The 21,394-nt window shown below is 40.2% G+C and overlaps 1 protein-coding gene across 1 annotated transcript in view; it reads right to left on the bottom strand.

Annotated features, from left to right (window-relative positions):
* Positions 1 to 16,732: 16,732 nt before the first annotated feature.
* Positions 16,733 to 21,394, bottom strand: part of dld (deltaD) — an 8,319-nt gene continuing 3,657 nt past the window's right edge. The window contains exons 5-12 of the mRNA XM_014340299.2: positions 20,564 to 20,624; positions 20,329 to 20,459; positions 20,051 to 20,220; positions 19,746 to 19,962; positions 19,463 to 19,639; positions 18,661 to 19,366; positions 18,273 to 18,528; positions 16,733 to 18,185 (exon numbers count right to left, since the gene is read on the bottom strand). Coding sequence (XP_014195785.1) covers positions 18,180 to 18,185; positions 18,273 to 18,528; positions 18,661 to 19,366; positions 19,463 to 19,639; positions 19,746 to 19,962; positions 20,051 to 20,220; positions 20,329 to 20,459; positions 20,564 to 20,624 — 1,724 coding nt within the window. The 3' untranslated portion in view covers positions 16,733 to 18,179. The remainder of the gene's footprint in view (positions 18,186 to 18,272; positions 18,529 to 18,660; positions 19,367 to 19,462; positions 19,640 to 19,745; positions 19,963 to 20,050; positions 20,221 to 20,328; positions 20,460 to 20,563; positions 20,625 to 21,394) is intronic.

Genomic DNA, 21,394 nt, shown 5'->3' with positions numbered 1-21,394 from the left:
GAGTACCATCTCTACACACACACACGCACACACTGCATTAAACTTTCCTCCACACAACCTGAAACAACAAAGCTTTTTCTTCATTTCTTGTCTTGACGGATTTCATCATTGCTTAAAAATTGAACTTGTAGAAATTCCTGCCCTCTGGATGATTGAGTCTATGTTTACAGTAAAATGCACGTTTTGAATACCAGTCTTGTATAGTTTTTGGCTTTGGCACCACAGGTCTCCACCTGTGGAGAAAGAAGCGTCATGATGACAAAATAGGGAATGTAGTGAAAACAGGACCTTTCGTATCCAAACATGTGGTAAAGCCTCTCTGAACACTGAAAACTCAAATATCTCAGCTATTTACAAGAAAGACTTGTATGTGGGCATAGACACACACACACACATGGTGCTGACCCCTGACCTTTCACCTCAAATGATCTCTCCCTTGGGAGATTTTAAGAGTGTGAGGAACGCTGGGTGAACACATGTTAAAAACTTCATGCATGCAACGGCTACTGTCTCAAGGCAGAGTTCACAGGGACAGTGTGAGGGCGCTTCAAGGATAGGAACAGCTCTTCACCTGTTTTGTAGTTGACAATGATGTGTGCTACAAGCAAAAACATAAATGGGGCTATATCTTTAAGTAAATCACAGTAAAAAACAAACAAACAAAAAACTCCCCAAACAAACAAAACCTGTTTACGTGGCAGCAACTCAGTGCATTTAAGCATTTAGGCAGCATTAAGATCAGAGTCAGAAACATTTAATAATCCCTAAGGATTATGTGAAGATCAAGTTCAAATCAAGTGTCTGGAGGGTGACGAACTGTGGTTTAAGTGACTTTGAACATGGAGTGGTTGTAGGTGCCAGATAGGTTTGTCTGAGTATTTCAGAAACTGATCTACTGGAATTTCTACTGGAACTCATCCTTAGAGTTAACAGAAAATGATCCAAACAAGGGAAAATATCCAGTGAGCGACAGGTCTCTGGTAGAAAATGTCTTGTTGATCCCAGATGTCAGAGGCGAATGGTCAGACTTTGAGCCGATAGTAAGACAACAGTAATTCACATAACCACTCATTATAACCAAAATATGCAGAAGATCTCTGAAGGAACAGTGTGTTGAACCTTGAGGCAGATGGGCTATAGCAGCAGGAAACCACAATTGGACCAAAATTGGACAATAGAAGATTGGAAAAACATTGCCTGGTATGTCTCAATTTCTGCTGCAACATTGCCTGCTAGGGTCAGAATTTGGCGTAAACTACATGAAAGTACGGGCCACAGTGACCACAATGTACCCATCTTCTGATGGCTGCTTCCACCAGACTCTATCTATCCACCCTCACATGATCATTTGCATAATGTCAATATATGGCGAAATCTCTATATGCAAAACACAAGGCCAATACCCGGCGCTGAGTGGGTATGATCTTTAGGCCCTCAGGCAACACTGCATTCAGAACACAGATGGAAATCGCTGCATATGCTCAGGAACACTTCTCAGAACTCTTGTTAGAAAAATGGTTTGATGCTACATCTACAAATGCAAATTAAAACTCTACCAGACAAAGGAATGAGCATGGTCAAATAGTTCCAGAATTGCTGTCTACTTGAGTACTACTTTTGTAAGATTGAGGAAAAGTGGAAAACTGTGGTCCTGTGGTTGCACCAATCAAAACGCAAAGACGGTCGGACTGCACTGGTGTCGGCTGTTTTGAGGCACTAGTGAAGTTCTTCTGCGCCATAGTAAGGCCATTTCATTCAATTTTCAATTCAATTTTATTTATATAGCCCCAAATCCCAACAACAGTCGCCTCAAGGTGCTTAGAGTAAGGTCTTAATTTTAAGACCTTACTCTTGGGTGTATTATCATTTATGTTTGCAATCATGTCATTTTCTGTACTATAATCTTACTGACAGTATTTTGGTTGGATCTGTACCAGTGGCACCAGCTACATCCTTGAAAGTGGACCTCTCCTTTGTTGTTTATCTTGAGTTTTCTTTCATTCATTTTCTTTAAAAAAAAAAAAAAGGGGGGGGGGGGCGAATCCTTTGAAACTCCTTTCAAACTAAACTACATTCTCATCACCGCTATATACAGTACAGACAAACGTGACGACGAGGCTCCAGTTACAGCAGTGCAAAAAAACAAACAATAAGTATAAGAAGAGTAAGAAAGCAAATATACACTTTAGGACTGGGGGTAAAAGGATCAATAGCATTTTAAAATTTTTGTTGCCTCTGGTTCAGGGGTATAAGGACAGATGATAACATATGCTGTACAGATTGTATAGCTGCTATATAACTGACGTTTACCTAAGTTGACAGCAAAGAGTCCTCCCAAAGTTGTTGCCAAAATGTTAAAACCACAGTTTTACATAACTAAGAGAACAAATATGCAGACAAAGTTGGTCTGTATAACTAAAAACTCAACAGTACAATTTCCATCTTAACAACGTGCTTGATCTCCATTTTGTGGGTTTGAGTATTTATGTTTTGTCTTTTATCGAAGGTTCCTGGTGTTATCAGAGTTATAGTTTGGGAAACATTAAAGCAGCTTTCACACATGCGTTGCAGTCCTGAACCTTTCTAGGCAATAGGCTTACACAATGAAGGTGAATGTAAGAATGGAAATGTCTGACACCGTGCTGATTTGAATCAATGTGAGAGTAGCACAGGTAATAGTAAGTTTAGTTTAATGTTATCGAGCGGTCACCCTGCCTCCTGTATGTTTCAGGCAGCTCCCTCATCTAAACCAGATGGAGTATTTCTAGTATATGGACCATAAGAGCTTCACACCTTGAGAAATGTAACACTAACCTGAACTGATGTAAGTCTTACCTCATTAAAAAGTCCTTTTCTTTTTTTCAATTAAAACCTGACTAAATTTAAACTATTTCTTCCAGTTCATTTATACTTTCATTGCATCTAGATAAGATTATTACAGTTTGTTACAAGAAAACACTAAAATCACATTTGCAGTTGGTTCAAAATGCTAGATTGAATACATCCTTTCTTAAATCTTCATACTGGCTTTCTGTGACGTGCTGCATTCATTTTAAAATACTGTTCCTTACGTATAAGTGCTTGCTCCAAGTTATTTATCAGATCTCTTACAATGCTGTGCTCATGGCACTCATTCAGAAACTTTTAGCAATTAAGGATCCCCAATTTTCCCAGTTTTAAAAAATTAACTGTGGTTTTCCTTTTAACTGTTAATGGGTTTATTTGCTGTGCAGCACTGCTTAAGTGTTATCCCATCTGGTGACTCAGGAAAGAATCAGTTGTAGAGGGTGCAGTCAGATGCCTTATAACATTCCCCAGTTTGTAAAAAAGTGTGTGTGTTTCTGTTTTTTTAACTGCATTGGCATGTGGAACATCTGAGACACAGAAAGAAGGACTTCTGCTGAAGACAGCAGCTAAAAGTTGTTTTTCAGGGCAGCTCAGACGTCATCTGGATCTCCCTCACAGTCTCTAGCAGCGCTGCCGCTCTGCCTCTCTTCTTCCTAAAACAACTTTATTTCATTCTCCCTCTTCCTCTGGCCCTCACTACCCCTCTCCCTCCTTCCTTCCACATCCAGCAGACAGAGGGCGGATGCTGGCAAACACTTCCCCTCTCCACGAAGTTACTTCCTGTCTCTGGGAATCAATTTCCTGCCCGCAGATACTACAACAGCACTAAGAGCATTCCTCAGGAATCTCTCACTCTCTCTCTTGCGCGTGCGCGCGGACATACACACACACACACAATATAAGTATAGCTCTTACTGTGCAAATGTCAGAAATTATCAGTATGTTCTGATAATATTGATACTGATATATTGTGCTGCATATTTAGAATGAAAACATCTACTACTGTTTATGCCCCAGAAGTGCTTAAGACTGGTTTGATTTAAAGATCATCCTGTGTGTTTGTGTGTATCCTTGTTTTTCTTGAAGTGGAGACATTAGTGTGTGTTCGCTCAGCAGTCTTCTCCTGTTGTCAGATGTTTTTCCTCAGAGCTCAGGTATTCTTAGCAAGTTTTCCCCTCCTTCTACTGTTTGAGGTGACAATGAGAACTGCTCAAAAGTGATAAATTTTCACCTGCTTTGTTCTATCAGAGGGATTCGACCTAAAAAAAACTGCAAGTAAATATGATGTTTGTGTCATTAAATGGAGCATAACAGTAAAAATAATGAAAGTAAGAATGAAAAATTAAAAAGCGGTAGGTGGCAGGAAACAGGCATAGTTTCCTGGGGTGTTAATGCCCAGTGGAGCTCTCTAATACACAAACACAAATACGCACAGTTTTGTCTCTAATCAGTGGCAACGTTATCTAGACTTACAAGGAGGAAGTGTTTGTATTTGTGTAAAAGGTTGGACCTCCACTCAGAGCTGGAAATGACACACAAAAGCAAAACTGATCAGCAGAGACGCCCTCCTCCACAGTCTGTCACACACTGTAACACTCAGAACATACTGTAAATGTATTTTAGTTTTGTATTATCTCATTCAATCATTTTTATCATTTTACTTCACAGCTCTATAAGTTTGGGGCCACAGGCGGAATCTTCCACGGCATGCATTTTTAATTTCTCTTTGATATTTGGGCATATTGGGGCCCGATGAATGTAAAAGCAAAAAATTAAAAGATTTTTTTTTTTTACCTTAATTTTGTTTTTAAGAAAAATAAGAGCCACATATGAGGATATTCGTTTAAAGTTTTGATAGAACAGTAGTAGTATAATGTCCTTGTAAGTCGATATCAGGCCTTTGTAGAGCAAAATTGAGTATTTTGGTCTAAATAACCCAAAATGCGATGTCCACATATGTGGACGCCAGGTCCTAGGAGGTTAAATTTAAAATTTCAGACTGGACCAGAACACCTGAACCTTTTGTTGTGGCTTTTTCCGTGAGTGGCCGTGAATTTGGTTTCAGTTAAAAATGGTGAAAATAACAGGATCACCATGTGTGTCAATAATAAAATTAGACGTGTAGCCAGATGTATTGTTAGTGGGACCAACTTGCCTCTTTACACCTAGATCTTTGCACATGTACCATAAATACACAAATCCTCAGTATTTCATATTATGCAGACGTTTATGTATCTCATGTACATAACTGTTCACACACACAAAAACACAACAAGCACACAGCTATGTGAAAAAGAAAAATCCCAGGACTCTGCAAAGTCCTGTTGAAAAGTAAGTGCACCCCATGACCGAGAAGCTTGTAGAACCACATTTAGCAGCAGTAATGTGACATAATTATTTTCTTTATAACTTTATCAAACTCACATTGTTGAAGAGGAATTTTGTCTGACTCCTGTTTGCAACATTGCTTTAGTAAATTGAGGCTTGTGGGTATTTATTGACTTTTGGAAATGGAGCAAAATTAATGTATATCTTAAATGTATATTTTTATTAATTCATAGACTTGTGAATGTACTGGCATTTGTATAACTGTTATCTAGAGATTTATCTTTTTTTTTAATCATATTTGCTCCTACATACAACCGAGAATGATCAATTAAGCTGAGATGTGTGTCTTTGAATTATGAGAAACCCCATTAGTACCACTGAATCCTGTCAGTGTATTAAATGCTTTATATTTGACTTAGAGGAAACTGGAAAACCTTAAAATAATGGGTAAAAGAAAAATACCTGAATAACCTTTGGACTTGTGCATGTACTTTTAACTGACTGGAAACACATACTGTACATGCATATCTTCTTTACCCTGGAAAAATAAGCATACTTAAAAATATGTCAAAACATTAACCACTACGGGTCAAATTTGTTATAATTAGTCACTAGAATATGTGTACAGAAATATAGAAGCCCTGTTTTCTGAGATAATCATAGTGCTTAAATGCACATATGTAAATAAAACAGTTTTTACCAATGTAAACAGAATGTAAACCCAAAATCATGAATACAGTGATGTTCTTTTCTTATTGTTTTTTACATATATATCACACTTAAATGTTTCAGATCATCAAACAAATTTTAATATTAATACTGTTACTGTTGGTTTGATGTTCTTTTTATTAAACGGTGTGTTAGCTTTATGATTTAACAGGGTTAGGGTCAAGCCTTCTAAAAAATCCCTGTTTTTGTCTCATCAGTCCACAGAATATTTTTGAGAGATCATCAAGATGTCTTTTGGCAAACATGAGATGAGTCTTTTTGTTCTTTTTGTTCAGCAGTGACTGAGGCAACTTTGACCTGCATTTCTTTAGATGTTGTTCTGGGTTCTTTTATGACCTCCTGGATGGGTCGTCATTGCACTCTTGGCTGTTGCTTGTTTGCTTTTTCCCCCTTAATACAGGGAGTGCAGAATTATTAGGCAAGTTGTATTTTTGAGGAATAATTTTATTATTGAACAACAACCATGTTCTCAATGAACCCAAAAAACTCATTAACGTCAAAGCTGAATGTTTTTGGAAGTAGTTTTTAGTTTTGTTTTTAGTTTTAGCTATTTTAAGGGGATATCTGTGTGTGCAGGTGACTATTACTGTGCATAATTATTAGGCAACTTAACAAAAAACAAATATATACCCATTTCAATTATTTATTTTTACCAGTGAAACCAATATAACATCTCCACATTCACAAATATACATTTCTGACATTCAAAAACAAAACAAAAACAAATCAGCGACCAATATAGCCACCTTTCTTTGCAAGGACACTCAAAAGCCTGCCATCCATGGATTCTGTCAGTGTTTTGATCTGTTCACCATCAACATTGCGTGCAGCAGCAACCACAGCCTCCCAGACACTGTTCAGAGAGGTGTACTGTTTTCCCTCCTTGTAAATCTCACATTTGATGATGGACCACAGGTTCTCAATGGGGTTCAGATCAGGTGAACAAGGAGGCCATGTCATTAGTTTTTCTTCTTTTATACCCTTTCTTGCCAGCCACGCTGTGGAGTACTTGGATGCGTGTGATGGAGCATTGTCCTGCATGAAAATCATGTTTTTCTTGAAGGATGCAGACTTCTTCCTGTACCACTGCTTGAAGAAGTGTCTTCCAGAAACTGGCAGTAGGACTGGGAGTTGAGCTTGACTCCATCCTCAACCCGAAAAGGCCCCACAAGCTCATCTTTGATGATACCAGCCCAAACCAGTACTCCACCTCCACCTTGCTGGCGTCTGAGTCGGACTGGAGCTCTCTGCCCTTTACCAATCCAGCCACGGGCCCATCCATCTGGCCCATCAAGACTCACTCTCATTTCATCAGTCCATAAAACCTTAGAAAAACCAGTCTTGAGATATTTCTTGGCCCAGTCTTGACGTTTCAGCTTGTGTGTCTTGTTCAGTGGTGGTCGTCTTTCAGCCTTTCTTACCTTGGCCATGTCTCTGAGTATTGCACACCTTGTGCTTTTGGGCACTCCAGTGATGTTGCAGCTCTGAAATATGGCCAAACTGGTGGCAAGTGGCATCTTGGCAGCTGCACGCTTGACTTTTCTCAGTTCATGGGCAGTTATTTTGCGCCTTGGTTTTTCCACACGCTTCTTGCGACCCTGTTGACTATTTTGAATGAAACGCTTGATTGTTCGATGATCACGCTTCAGAAGCTTTGCAATTTTGAGACTGCTGCATCCCTCTGCAAGATATCTCACTATTTTTGACTTTTCTGAGCCTGTCAAGTCCTTCTTTTGACCCATTTTGCCAAAGGAAAGGACGTTGCCTAATAATTATGCACACCTGATATAGGGTGTTGATGTCATTAGACCACACCCCTTCTCATTACAGAGATGCACATCACCTAATATGCTTAATTGGTAGTAGGCTTTCGAGCCTATACAGCTTGGAGTAAGACAACATGCATGAAGAGGATGATGTGGACAAAATACTCATTTGCCTAATAATTCTGCACTCCCTGTAGTGAAATTTCTTTTGAAAACTACATGCTGTATTTGTCTAATATTAAAGTTTGTTGATGATCTGAACAAGTGTGACATATACCCAAAAAAACCTAAGGGGGTAAAAACTTTTTCACAGTATGTTCTTACAGGGAGTACATGGTGTGTAGCTCCCTGTAAGTATTGAAAAATAAACATGTTTCAATCACTCTAGTGCCTGTGTTACACTCCAAAGAATCCATCAGTTTTAGCCATATGCTGTAGTGTCTTGTTTGCTGATATTAGCATCCCAACATGCGATGATTAAAATGAAGACAGAGTTGACAGGATTCAGTGTTTAGATTCTCCAGCCAACAAAAAGAAAGGTCATAATATCAGAGTGTTCGTCTGGGAGGAAACACACCATACAGGAGGGTCTGTTTGGTCTTTTTTTAGTTGTACGGCTGCTGGTGCGTTTGTTCATTGTTGGTCTGGCCTCCTCTCTCCCATCTGCTGCTACTCATTAGCATGGAAACAGGACCAGGAGTTTTTTCACACATACACACATTGGCCATTAATCAACAAGTCAGGCCAGGGTCCATTCCCACACATACACACCACACACATGAAAACAAAGACCATACAGACACAGCGCCTAATCACAGAAATATCCCAGAGCACACTTTACTAGATTTCAACCACTCCTCATGTCTCAGAGGATCAGACCTGGCAACCCAATTTTCTTTTCTCTCAAATCTGCCAACATAGTGACGTCTCAATTGCTTTATATTTAAGTGATGACTGCTCCCTCGTGGCTCTGTGAGCGAACACGAGAAGATTTGTTCCCATCAGCTGTTCTCCCTTTTGTCTTGAAGGGATGAATTGGCAAGTATTATTGTGTGAATTTGCTATCTAATTTGTCTGGCCATCATGAATGGCCGCATTGAAAGGAAGAGTGTATTCCCATGAACTGACAATGTAAGTCTGAGTGGTGCGTAAAGGCTAACTCCATGGCTGACGTAAATGTCGACTATGTTGGGATATAAAAATGTGTCAGGACCATGAATGTAACTGACCAAATGTAGATTTAGTCCAAGGACATAAAAAACAAGAATTGTAAAAGTTTTGAAAGCACAGAGATCCTTAGAAATGAGATCATGGGAGCATCAGGAAAAGGCACAAAGACACAAAAACAGTCTCTATTTAGGTTCTTGTAGATGAACCTAAATAGTGATTGTTATTATTTACAGCATCAATATGGGAATAATATAGGACATTAAAAGAGAAATTAGAGATCGAAGTGTTAACTGAGAACATTTCATAATTAGTTACGACTGCTATTTAGGTATGTAATGTTGAACTTTCTGAAAGCAACTACTTTGTGTAATTAAAATAAAATGAATAAAAGTCACTTTATTAAATCTGTATTTAACATTCTATTTAACATTTGTTCAGTGAACTCGTCCTCATTCATAGGGTGTCAAAGTCGCAGTCGTCTCATTTATATACATGAGTGAGTGAGTCATGAGTCGTGGAAATAATGAGACACGTCTCTTATTCCAGTTCATTGTATTTTAATCCAAAACACAATCTTTTCTTAAACCTAAACAGGCTGTTTTTGTACGTACACAAAGCACCAGCAAGTAGCAAAAGAAAATAATGAAAACACAAAGTTAACAGTCTTCTAACTGACACCAATAACACCCCACTCCTGCCTGCTTATACCTTCTTCAAACGACTTTCATTTCTCAAAGTATCGAGCAAATAGTTATTGATATTAATTATTTTTATTATATCCTAATTTTCAATACTTTTGCTTAACCTACACTTAGTGTTTCTTCTTTCCAAGTAATCTGCTCAGAAATCCAATTTGCAACCAACTCTCTAATAACAATTACACATGGATTACATATTGCAGTCTTCATCCCTGCACTGAAAAACACATGTAATATCTGCTCAAAATGGTAAAATCAAGTTTACAGGAACAAGATTTTGGCTTTATAACAATCCAAAGCCAACATTTTGATTTTTCCTCTAAAAGCAACTTTGAGCATGAACATCACAGATTACATCATATTTTAAATACCAGTTTAAGGTATATGGCATAGAGTAACAGAAAGAAGTAACATCATGGATGTTTCATTCATGTTTTCTGCTGATTCACTGAAGAAAACTTGAAAAGTGTGTCTTGAGTAAACTTTATTTAACTCATGTTACCTATGTGACATGAGTTAAATTAAGCCATTGGTCCACTTCTTTTTATCTGACTCGTCTTCTAGCAGGGTCGAAGCTAGATTTTTAATATACTTTTACAACATTCTGGGTTTTTTTCCAATAGATTTTGCAAACCTGCCAACTTTCAACTTTCACTTTCCAACCAGTTCACATAGCCCTCATTCGGTGTTTATCACTGTGCCGAAGAGCAGGAACACATCAGTCATGGTTGTAATTGTGCACAGAGCGCGATTTTTATGATTTCTATACTCTCAAACACTGTTACACACCGTTTAGTGATTTTGCGTGCCTTCTTTTGAGCTATCTGCACTTCTTGTTTCTCCATCCATGCATTTTAGGGTTTGCCTTTGAAGTAAGGAGCAGTCACAAGATGTCTTATAGGGCAAACAAAGCCAATTTTGGAAGAAATCCGAGGAGACTTTGACCACCCTTGTGTGATCTGGGCTTTAAAAATCGTTATTCTGTCAAAAAAAGCAGGTAAAACTTCTGTTTTTTCTCACCTGATGCAAAAAAATAAAGCAAAGCCTTCAGAGAGAGAGATAGAGAGACATCTGCCATATCTCTATCTCTCTCTCCCTCCCCTCCTGTGGGTCCTCTGTGGCAACATCTGCTTCCTCTGCTGCTCTTTCCCATCATGCGGTGGGCGTGTCCTTTGTGTTGCCCCCCAGCTTCATTGTTCTAGCCAATCATTGTACTCGCCAAGCTGTTCCCACGATGCACCAGTAATGACCAGAAGGTGCTGATGGGAGCTGGTGTCTCTGAAGGAATGACTCTGTCTTTACAACCGGTTTAACCCCCAGGGAGAGATGACAATAAACAAAATACAAACAAAAACAGTGCTCTCAAAGAGAACCGAGAAATGTGGTTGGCTTTAATTGCGTTGACTTGCAACTATACCCTAAAATTATGATTTAAAAAGGCAACACATGAAAGGGGAAACAAAAGTATATTAAAGGCATGTTGTGCAAATAGAGTTAGAGATTGATAATCAGGAAAAAAAGAGGAAAGAGGGGGTGAACTGAGTGAAAGAGAGAGGTAGAGCTCTGGGAAAAGATCAGAGCCTGGTCCCTGGGGAGCTGCAACAGATGAAGTAGCTGAATAAGCTGTCTGTCATTGTGTGACTCAGGCTGCTGTGGTCACTTCGTTTGTTCAGACTCAACAATGGAGGATGACTGAGAGAGAAATCTCTGTTTTCCCACAAGATTTAGCCCCAAAAATCTCTAGTCAGAGATGCTCTGTGAGCATGGGGATTTGTGACAAATTGAAATGCTAATAACAGACAGAGTGGAGAGGGATGTAAAATCAGCGGGACACTGTTATGATGCTGCTCTCTGAGGCTGCGAATCAGCAAAAAAGTCTGGAGATGTTGAGAGAAAAGGCTCTGTGTTTACTTTGTGTGCAGTAAAATTAGTGCAACAAGTGATCAGGTGGTATTTAAAAGTGGTAAATATACTCAAAAATAGACCTAAACTACATACAGGCTGTCTACATTCTCATTATATACACATAACAATAATAATAATCAAACAAGCCAAATGACTTATTGCCTGGGCCAGTTCTTCCTCATATTTACTTAGGCTCAAAATAAGTCACATAATAATTTGCATTGTTAGCTGTTACATTTTTCTTTGTATACAGGCCATGATGAGCTGACTTTTTCTGTTATATTAGTTAAGTGAATTCAATAAGGTAAGAGTCAGGATCAAATGTAGCAATAGTCTAACTGGCATCATGAGCTTCAGTTTAAATTGATGTCTCCTGTCTTTGATGTAGCCTAGCATTGACCCTGAACACCACAGCCTGCTTTGCACCACTCCAGCATTACTGCAAACTTCCCCACAATACTGAAACTACGGTCAGTTCAGCCTGCTCTGAATTGTACTAAATAACACACATTATCATTCAATTTATTTTTTTAAATCACATTTCACAATATGAAAAAAAACATCTGAATGTTTTGTCCCAAGAGGACACAAAAGCCATCGTCACAGTAGCTGAAGTTCAAACCAAGCATCAGAAGGCTGATTTAAGTGACTTTGAACATGGCATGGTCATTGGTTCTAGAGGGTCTGGTCTCAGTATAATAATAATGATAATATGACATATTATAAACCTGCTAAAGTTCTTAGGTCATCTGGAACAGGCTGTCAGTTAGTTCTCCCAGGATTCCCAAAACTTTGAAACTGTATTTACTTCATATGTGTTTTAGTATTTTAGTGTTTTAGTATTTTAGTATTGTTTTAGTATTTTATACTTAATTATTATTATTATTATTATTATTATCAGGTGTAGGACTGGACTCTCCCAAACACGTCACTATAAGACTGGACTCTCACACACGTCACCACACGCACCACCACACATTTCCTATAATCCTATAATTCCTATAATTTATAATCTTTATAATCTCTTCTGCTATTTGCACATTCTTTACTGTAAATTCCTAAGTTAATTTGTATGGTCGGGCATTGTACAGCTACAAGCATTTCACCCCCATGTCATACTGTGTATGGTTGTGTGTGTGTGACAAACAAAATTTGAATTTTGAATTTTATCTTATTATCAACAAATGTCTGTGAAAATATTGTCGGGCATAAACCGGTCCGTGGTGCAAAAAATGTTGGGGACCGCTGTACTAGACTAGGGGTGTCAAACATAAGGTGTGTGGGCCAGAATCAGCCCAGCAAAGACCCCAGTCTAGCCCATTGGACAGCTCTGGAAAATGTAAAGGAGTGCATAGATTTTGGAGTTTAAACTGTATTTCTGTAGGCTTTACCGCTTTTCCTGTTTATAAAGACCCCAAAACATCACCACCAACTGTCATTCATGCTACACCAAAGTAATTAAGTAATGGCCGAAAGTTCCTGTTTTTTTCACCATCTACTATAGGAATTTACATTTTTACAGATGGTTCACAGAAAAAAAGGACATTTTCTATGAATTACCAAGACCTTTATACTTTAGGATTGAAGGACAGTCTTGGCAATGAAATACCAGAACATGTTCTGAAATTTTACACATTTTTCATGTAGAGTTTGACATCTCTGTGGGACAGCATAACATTTTTATCCATTGTCCCTCTGTCCCACATATTCAGGGGGACCAAAGACAACATTTTGACAGGTTCTAATGTCTAATAGTTTGTTTGTTTTAATTATAGACTGTTCTAAAACCTGGTTTTTATTGATCATTATCAGTAGCTCGGGAGGTAGAGCAGGGCATCTGCTAATTGGAAGGTTGGTGGGTCAATCCTTGGCTGCTCTCAGTCTTTATGCCAAATATCCTTGGGCAAAGTTGCTCTCTGATGCATCCATTGGAGTATTAATGTGTGTGAATGTTACATAGAAAGTACTTCCATAGAAAAAATGTGCTTGTGTCAATGAGGCAAGTTGTATAAACTGCTTTTAGTGCTCAGCTAGAGTAGAAAAGCGCTATATAAGAACCAGTCTGTTTACGTGCCACATCTTTTGCTGCCTGTGCTACAATGTGGAAAAATGACTTTCAGTTCATCATCACAAAGTCAAAGACCACACAGATTTTTGTAAAATATGGTAATAATGACCACAATTAAAGGGAAATACAGATATGTGTCACGTAATGGAGTGCAAAAAGTGAGGACCCAAATACAGAAGTTCAAAAACAAAAAGTGAAACATTTATTTGTCTGATGAAAGTTCAAAGTAAAAATGTTCCAAGATACAAAGTAACAAAACCTGGACAGCACAGAGAAATACACAGGGAAGAAGGCAGGCACGTAAACAGTACGACACAAAGTTTAACTGGAAGACAAGGCTGTGTATACACACAGAAACACACAGAGGGTTAACAAGGGGAGTGGAAATAACTGGGGAACAAGAAACAGGTGAAACTAATAAAAGATGAAGACAAAGTAAAACTGAAGATGAGAAGCAAATGACTTTCAAAATAAAACAGGAAGTAATCTAAATAGAGAGCCTTAACAGAAATGAAGACTTCACAAAATTTAAGAAGACACTAAGGTCGTTCTTATGCTTGCCCTGTCGCTTGTGTTGCGTTTGCCGTCACAGCTGGATTGAAGACAGAAATGTAGGATGGTCCCAGTTTTTACCCCCATTTTAATGATAATACTGCACAGAAGCTCAGAGATGTACTGACACACAGATGTTGTAACTATTTGAAACTTGGGAATAACATGGGAGACAAACACTTGTGGCTTTTTGGCCTTTTGACTTCTGTGCCTTAACAGCAGGTATAAATGGCTACATGTGTCTGATGACGACATGGCGGTGAGCATATAGGGTATATTGGGACCTCAAGGAAGCTACTCAAATACACCAGATCAAAAATATAAACACATTTTTACGATAAGAGCTACCAGATTACAAAAACACCAAGAACTCAATACTAAACATGGAGTCATTACTAAAATTTAAAATAAAAAAAGCCTCAAAGTAATAAGCTAATAAGTCTAAACAAACTCACAACTCAAACTAAACCCAAAACCAATGATTTTCATCCATTTTTGCCAGTCATGCACACACCAGCCAAGATGTTTACACACACACACACACACACACACACACACACACACACACACACACACACACACACACACACACACACGCTTATACATTCAAACAGATCTGTGAGAGGAGAGGAGTGTATGAATGGACAGATTAATCAGATTATAGCTGAGACACACTTAAACAGCCTGTTCTGTGGATTAGCTATGGTCCTGCCTACTCCCTGTCAGAATAAAAATTGTATTAGAAGAGAGAGGTGTGTGTGGGGTGTGTGTGTGTGGGGGGGGAGGCTGGACCAGACAATATATCATCCTACACACGCACACAGATGTATAGATTTGTGTTCACATTTTTCTGTTGTGTTATTTAAAATATGAGTGATGGTACATCTTGGACTTCTTTAAGAACTAAAAAAAGAAAATGTTCAGGATTTAGGCGAACGATAAGAAAAAGGAATGAGCTCATGTGAAGTGTGGACTGACTGGATAAACGTTTCTCTATAGATTTGACCATGAAGAAGTTTCGATTTCCCCCTTTCAGAAGTTCAAAGAGTTGCTGTTCTTTATGTGCAGCAGGACAGCAAATGGCAGCCAGTCACCGGGGCTTTGTCTGACTATTGACACCAGAGAGATGCCGAGAGGGAGGACGCGAGTGTGTGCGACTGTTCAGGGGCTGGAGGACAGCCTGACAACAACAAAGGACCAGCTTTAAGCCTGTCTCCTGTGATTTTCCAACTCAGCGAAAAGCTATTGTGGCACAGAAAAAAAGTTAAGTTAAAAAGCTTAGCATGGTATGTGCTAACAACTGCCTGCCGCTTGTGTAATACAAGCAAATACTTTTTGAGTAGCCACAGTTGCAGTCTTTGGAAGGGCAACCGTCGCTGTGTCTGCAGCCTGTGGGCAGGTCAGTGGTGTGATCTGCTGCTCTGTACCATCAGTTAGGGTGTGAAAGATTCATCCCTTAATGTGGCTCTGTGTCAATATTGGAAAGGAATTGTGAACTTTCTTTCTACTCCATCATTCAAATCTTACTTCAGTCAGCCAGTCCATGACCTCTCCTGGAGTGTGTGTTTGTGTGTGTTATTGTGCTCCATGTCGACACTTAATGCAGTGTGTCCTCTGTAATTGCAGTAAATTTCTGATCATCTGTCATCCAATTTCACCATCCTGTGTATGTGGTGTGTGTGTTTATATAAGACTGCAAACCAGATGAGTTTCTTTGATGACTACTTCTGTGCTCCCAGTGGTCGCTGAATGACACACACACACTTAAACACACACGGAGTAGTGCAGGCAGGGGCAACTGGGACTAAATCCAGACTGGTGGTTTCTCTCTTCAGCTATAAATACCCCTGTGCTTAAAACAAGATCACACACACACACACACACACACACACAGTCCTGGACTCTGAGGAGCATAGAAAAAAAACATTAATTCAGAAACACAGAAAGATGCAGACTAAAGTAAATACACACATGCACATATGCAATCCCTCTCTCTTTCATTCATACACACACACACACACACACACACACACACACGCACATATTACAATACACACAAGGAGATGGGTCTGGCCTCAGAGGAGGCTAGCTAAGCGTTCTATGATTATGGGGTGTGTCTTTGTCTCATTTAGTGGTTCCACAAGGAGACAGTCTTCTGCTGTGTCAGACAAACACACACATACACACTCTCTCTCTCTCTCTCTCTCTCTCTCTCACACACACACACACACGCAAAACACTTATAGTATCACTAAGTGACATCAAATCCCTCAGCTTCAATTTTCCAGATTACTTTTTTTAAAATAACCTACAAATGTAAGAACGGGCGAGTATTCATGCTTTGCTAATTTACACAGCTTTTAAGAGCATGTTGCGTACTTCTCATAATCCCTTGTTAAGCAGAAAGGGAAAAACAAGCATTCAACACCAGATGTGCCATATTTCATTCCTTTTTTTTTTTTATTTTGGAAAAATATTGCGCCTTTTTTCCAGTATTAAAAATGACAGGCTCTGTACATCAGATTTTCTCTTAAATACAACACAGTCACAGTGGTCTCAAGTGCCTAACACATACATGCATACATACTTACATACATACATTATCTGCCAGATAAAAAAAAAGAAAAAAAAAAAAGAAATCCAACTTAAATTATAACAGGATTAATTAAAAAAAAAACACAATGAAATGGAGCACAAATAATTACATAATTAAATTAAAAGAATACAGCTTTCTTTAGATAACAAATAAAATAAAAACAAATGATCTCAACCAATGGCAGGCAGGGTGATGGTGTCCTTGAACTGGCTAACAGTGGAAGAGTGAAGGGAGTGGAAGTGAGCAGTGCATTCAATGACACAGGCGTGAACTCTCCTACATGCACACACAAACACACATACAACCACACACTCGTGCTGTCTCACACACATGCACGCTCACGTCTATAGTGCAATGAGGTCTTGGCAGTTGAGACGAGTCCTTTAAAGTTCAGCCTACTTGGAAAAATCAACAGCATCACTAGAGGTCAGGAAGAAAAAGACCAAACTGTCAATTTGAGCTGCTGATGCAATTTCACAAAATTCTGGAAATGCTCTGGAAAGGTATGTGCAGCAAATTCAAACAGAAATCATACACGAACTGATAACTAAGCTTCAAATATGTTTGTTTTGAGTTCTTTCATCTGGATTTTTTCTTCTTGGTTCGTCCTCTAATGCCAAAAGTGTTTCCTAAGTTGCTCTGCCCAAAACATTTCCCTGTGTGTCACAACTTTCAGGGGTCAGAGGCCAGTATGGCCCAACAGAATCCATGTTGGATCGATCTGCAGTCACTACTGGAGTCTTTAGTTCTTTAGTTTGTGCTGAGAACCAGCTCAGCATTGTTTCTGTCAGTGCTGCAGAGGAAAAGCTGTTGAGCTGCTACAGAAGTAGTCCCACAGTTTTATTTGTGTCAAGAAAGCTCAGACTGTGATTTATATTTAATGAATAGATTGTAGCAGTTTAATGTTTCTACAACTCTGCTCTCTGCTCTGCAGCACTGCACAGAACTCGAACTACTCATTATCCATGACAGATTTTACACTGCATTGTAAAACACAGCACATAACAGTACTACAACAGTACTTTAAAAATTCTCTGTACTCCAAAGGTACTTCACTGTTCATTCAATCAGTACCCCATGGTACTACAATATCAACTGTTGACATACAAGTCCATATTCCACTGATTGGAGTTCATCCTGTTACAAGCAGTAAATCATCTTGAACTGCAGAAGACATCTTCATCAGTTTGCCAACAGTCTTCACTGGACTAGACAAGTACTCAGCCAGCGCTGTTTCTGTACAAAGTCTGTACAAGCGCTCACATTGCCTCCTGGTACTCCGTCCGTAGTGTTGAGTCAACATTAGACCTACATCCATCCAAGAAATATCCAGAATTCACCCGTAGTACTACCGTAGTACTAAGTCCTTGCCAAGTGGGCTCATCAGCACCTTGGCTCAAAGTCCTCTGGTAAATCCGAGGGAACAGCAGCAAACAGCAGGAGTAAAACCTCCTGGAGACAAGCTGAGCTCTACTGCTCAGGGCTGGTGTATGTGGACCACCACCTGGTTTTCACTGGTATCATACCTGTAATACAGAAGGGACAAAGTCAGTCTTTGGAACTGCAGTTTTTGTGTGTGTTATGGGCGTTTGGGTCTATTTTTGCGTACTCACCTCTGTGGCAATGATGCATTCATCTTTCCGGTCTGATATGACGTAAACAGACTGGTATTTGGTGTCACTGGTGCACTGGTACCTGCTGTCACTGGGATCGTTGTATTCAACATCACTGGTTGACTGGAATTTAACGTCGCTGGTCGACTGATATTTAAGATCGCTCGCTGCGTGACAGTTCAAATCGGTGGATGAGTGATATTTTGCTTCACTGCAGCTCGGTGACTCGGCCACAGGGTTGTTTTCTGATGCATCACTGTGGGATAAAAGAGGACAGAGAAATTCTGAAATGCTGTTCTTCATGCAACAAACGCTTTCACAGTGATTAAGGGGACATCTGCATGAAATAATTCCAACCGTTAAGAATGTATTTTGATTGGTTGTGTACCTGTTTTTCCTCTTCCTGTATCTTTCCTCTGTATCTGACTCATCCAGCATTTCACATTTGGCCTCTGGCTCTTGGTGACCCTCCTCTTTACATGGTGGCAACTCCTCAGGTTGAAGCTCATGGACCAGGTTGTACTCCACGCTAGGGTACCGAGGTTTAAAGCCATTCTTCTCTGTTCCGTTGAGCCCACCGATTCCACTCAGACCTCCGAGAGATCCAGTGAGATCCGAATGATAATCTGCCTTCTTGTTGGTGTTTTTAACTGATGTTGTCATCAGAACTCCCAGTTCCTTGTCGCTGCGGAGACAGTTGTTGGTGGTTGTCAAGTTGTTCATGGTCTCGTGGCTGTCACTGTGGACACTGTCACTGTGATGACTGTGCCGCTCCTGCAGTTTTACCCGAATGTAGACCACCAGCACAGAGCATCCGATCAAGATCACAAGAACCAGGAAGACGCCGGCGCACACGGCCGCCCAAGGGAATCCTCCATTGTCATCCTCCTCATCATCAGGATTTTCACTTCCAGAGTATATTCGATCGGGTCGATCCACAATCTCTGGTAAGAGGAACTGACAGTTGTGACCGCCATAGCCGGGCACACAGGCACACATATAGCGGCTGCCTCGCTCATGACAGGTGGCTCCATTGTGGCAGGGGTTGTGTTTGCATCGGGAGACAGGGGAGCTGCAGTTCTTGCCAGTATAGCCTGTGAAAATAGTATGGTTTAAGAATCTGAGAAAATGACACTAAGCTGCATAAAAATTCATGTAAACATCAACAAATTTGTCAAAAGTTGTCATACCTGGGGGGCAACTACAGGTGTAGCCACTTCCTGTTTCCTGGCATGTCCCACCATTCTGACAAGGGAAGGAGAGACAATATCCAGAGACGCTACTCCCGCTTTCCTCACAGTTAGGACCTGAAAACCCTTCAGAACACTGACAGAGGTAGGAGTTCACCAGATCCACACATTCTGCACCTGCAGAGGGGAGAGGGATTAAGAGAAATACAAGTGATTAGTCTCTGGATGTTTTAACCCTGGGTTCAATTGTAGGTTTAGGTGAAGTTAAAATCAGTAAATGTACCATTTAAACAGGGGTTGGACGAGCAGTGGTCAATTTTCTTCTCGCAGTTGAAGCCAGCATATCCTGTCGGGCACTGACAGAAGTAGCCACCTTCCGGATTGTCGACACAATGTCCACTGTTGAAGCAAGGCCCGTCTGCACAGGTGTTGGCGCTTAACTCACAGTTGTTACCATAAAAACCAGGTGGGCATGTGCACTTATATCCATTGTCATTGTCCTATATTAGAAAGAATGTAAACAGTCACACACAGGTTTCTTGTTTCCACATCATCTCTCTTTCTGTCTTCCTCTCCTGTGATACTCACAGTGCAGCTGCCTCCGTTGCGACATGGACTTCCGGAACATTCACTGACTTGGATCTCACAGCTGGCGCCTGTGTATCCAGGTAGGCAGGAACAAGTGTAGCTGCCCTGGCCAGTGTTAGTGCAGGTGGCTCCGTTAAGACAGGGTTTGTGGTGTGTACAGTAGTTCAGATCTGGAAACACGAACAATAACAAACCGTTACAAAAAATATAGTTTAAACCTAAAGCAAAGAGGGTCCAAGCGGGAATTAAGCATGTAGTAAATGTGTCAGTAAACTCACCCTGGTTGCAGAAAAGCCCACCCCAGCCCTCCTGGCAGTTACACTGCCAAGGCTGTTGGCAGGTGCCATGGAGGCAGCCAGGGTAACGGATGCAGTCATCACAGTAACGCCCACTAAAGCCCACACGACACCTGTGAACACGACAATTATTTAACACTAATAGTAACAGAAGAAAATATATTGAAACGCTGTCATATTAATTTATGGAAACTTAAAAATGCTTTTCTGGACTTACTTGCACTCTCCTGGTTTATCACAGAAACCGTGTTCCTCATCACATCCAGGAAGGCAGATTGCTAAAGAGAGTAAACATGCACGGTTAGGTAACCCAGTGGAAATGAGGCGTGTTTGCACTCCATCAATCTTCCAATCACTTTAATTCCTTTTCAAGTCACGGACAGCTTGTCTGACAGTCCATCTGGTTGGCCCTCAGGCCTTCTTATCTATTTGGTGGAGTCATTCATCTTGTCTGGTGCCATGTTTGTCTGCCGAATACGTTCACCTGCTCAGGCATGTCTCTAGAGTATCTTTATTCTCTATTATTAAGAGGCTTAATCCACCAGTCTTTATGGTTAAAGGTCTTCTGGAGGTCTTCTTAGCACTTATAATGCAAAAGAGTACAATTTGGAGGGTAATTGGTGTCACTGGGTCACTCTTGTGAACAGGCTGACATTTGCTGGTTTCTTCATTGCTTCAAAAGTTGTTGAAAATGCTACCGTTTTGGCCTTAATACCCACACAAGGAGCTACGTCAGTTTTGGTCACCAAACGAGGGGGATGCAGCCAACAAGCCCTCTCTTTTAACATGGTTGTTCTCCCATACAAAAGCCTCCCACACAAAGCCTCCTTTCTCCCCTTGACTGTGGGTCAGAAGTCCTTTTTCTCACCCTCAGCCCCTCTCTTTCCATATCCCTCCCTCTTCTTTCTGATCCTCCTTTTTCCTCGTTTACTCTCCCATCCACCTATCCCCTCCTCTCATCTTCCTCTCCTATCCTTTCCCTTCTTCTGCTCATCCTGTCTCTCCTCACTCCCCCCCCAAGGGCCAGCTGGTCTGTGTGGAACTAACC

The sequence above is a fragment of the Haplochromis burtoni genome, unplaced genomic scaffold (assembly GCF_018398535.1).
Source record: "Haplochromis burtoni strain Fernald_Lab_line unplaced genomic scaffold, NCSU_Asbu1 Contig_11, whole genome shotgun sequence".
Lineage (NCBI taxonomy): Eukaryota > Metazoa > Chordata > Actinopteri > Cichliformes > Cichlidae > Haplochromis > Haplochromis burtoni.
The sequence above is the reverse complement of the archived record's forward strand: the minus strand, read 5'-3'. Positions and strand labels throughout refer to the sequence as shown.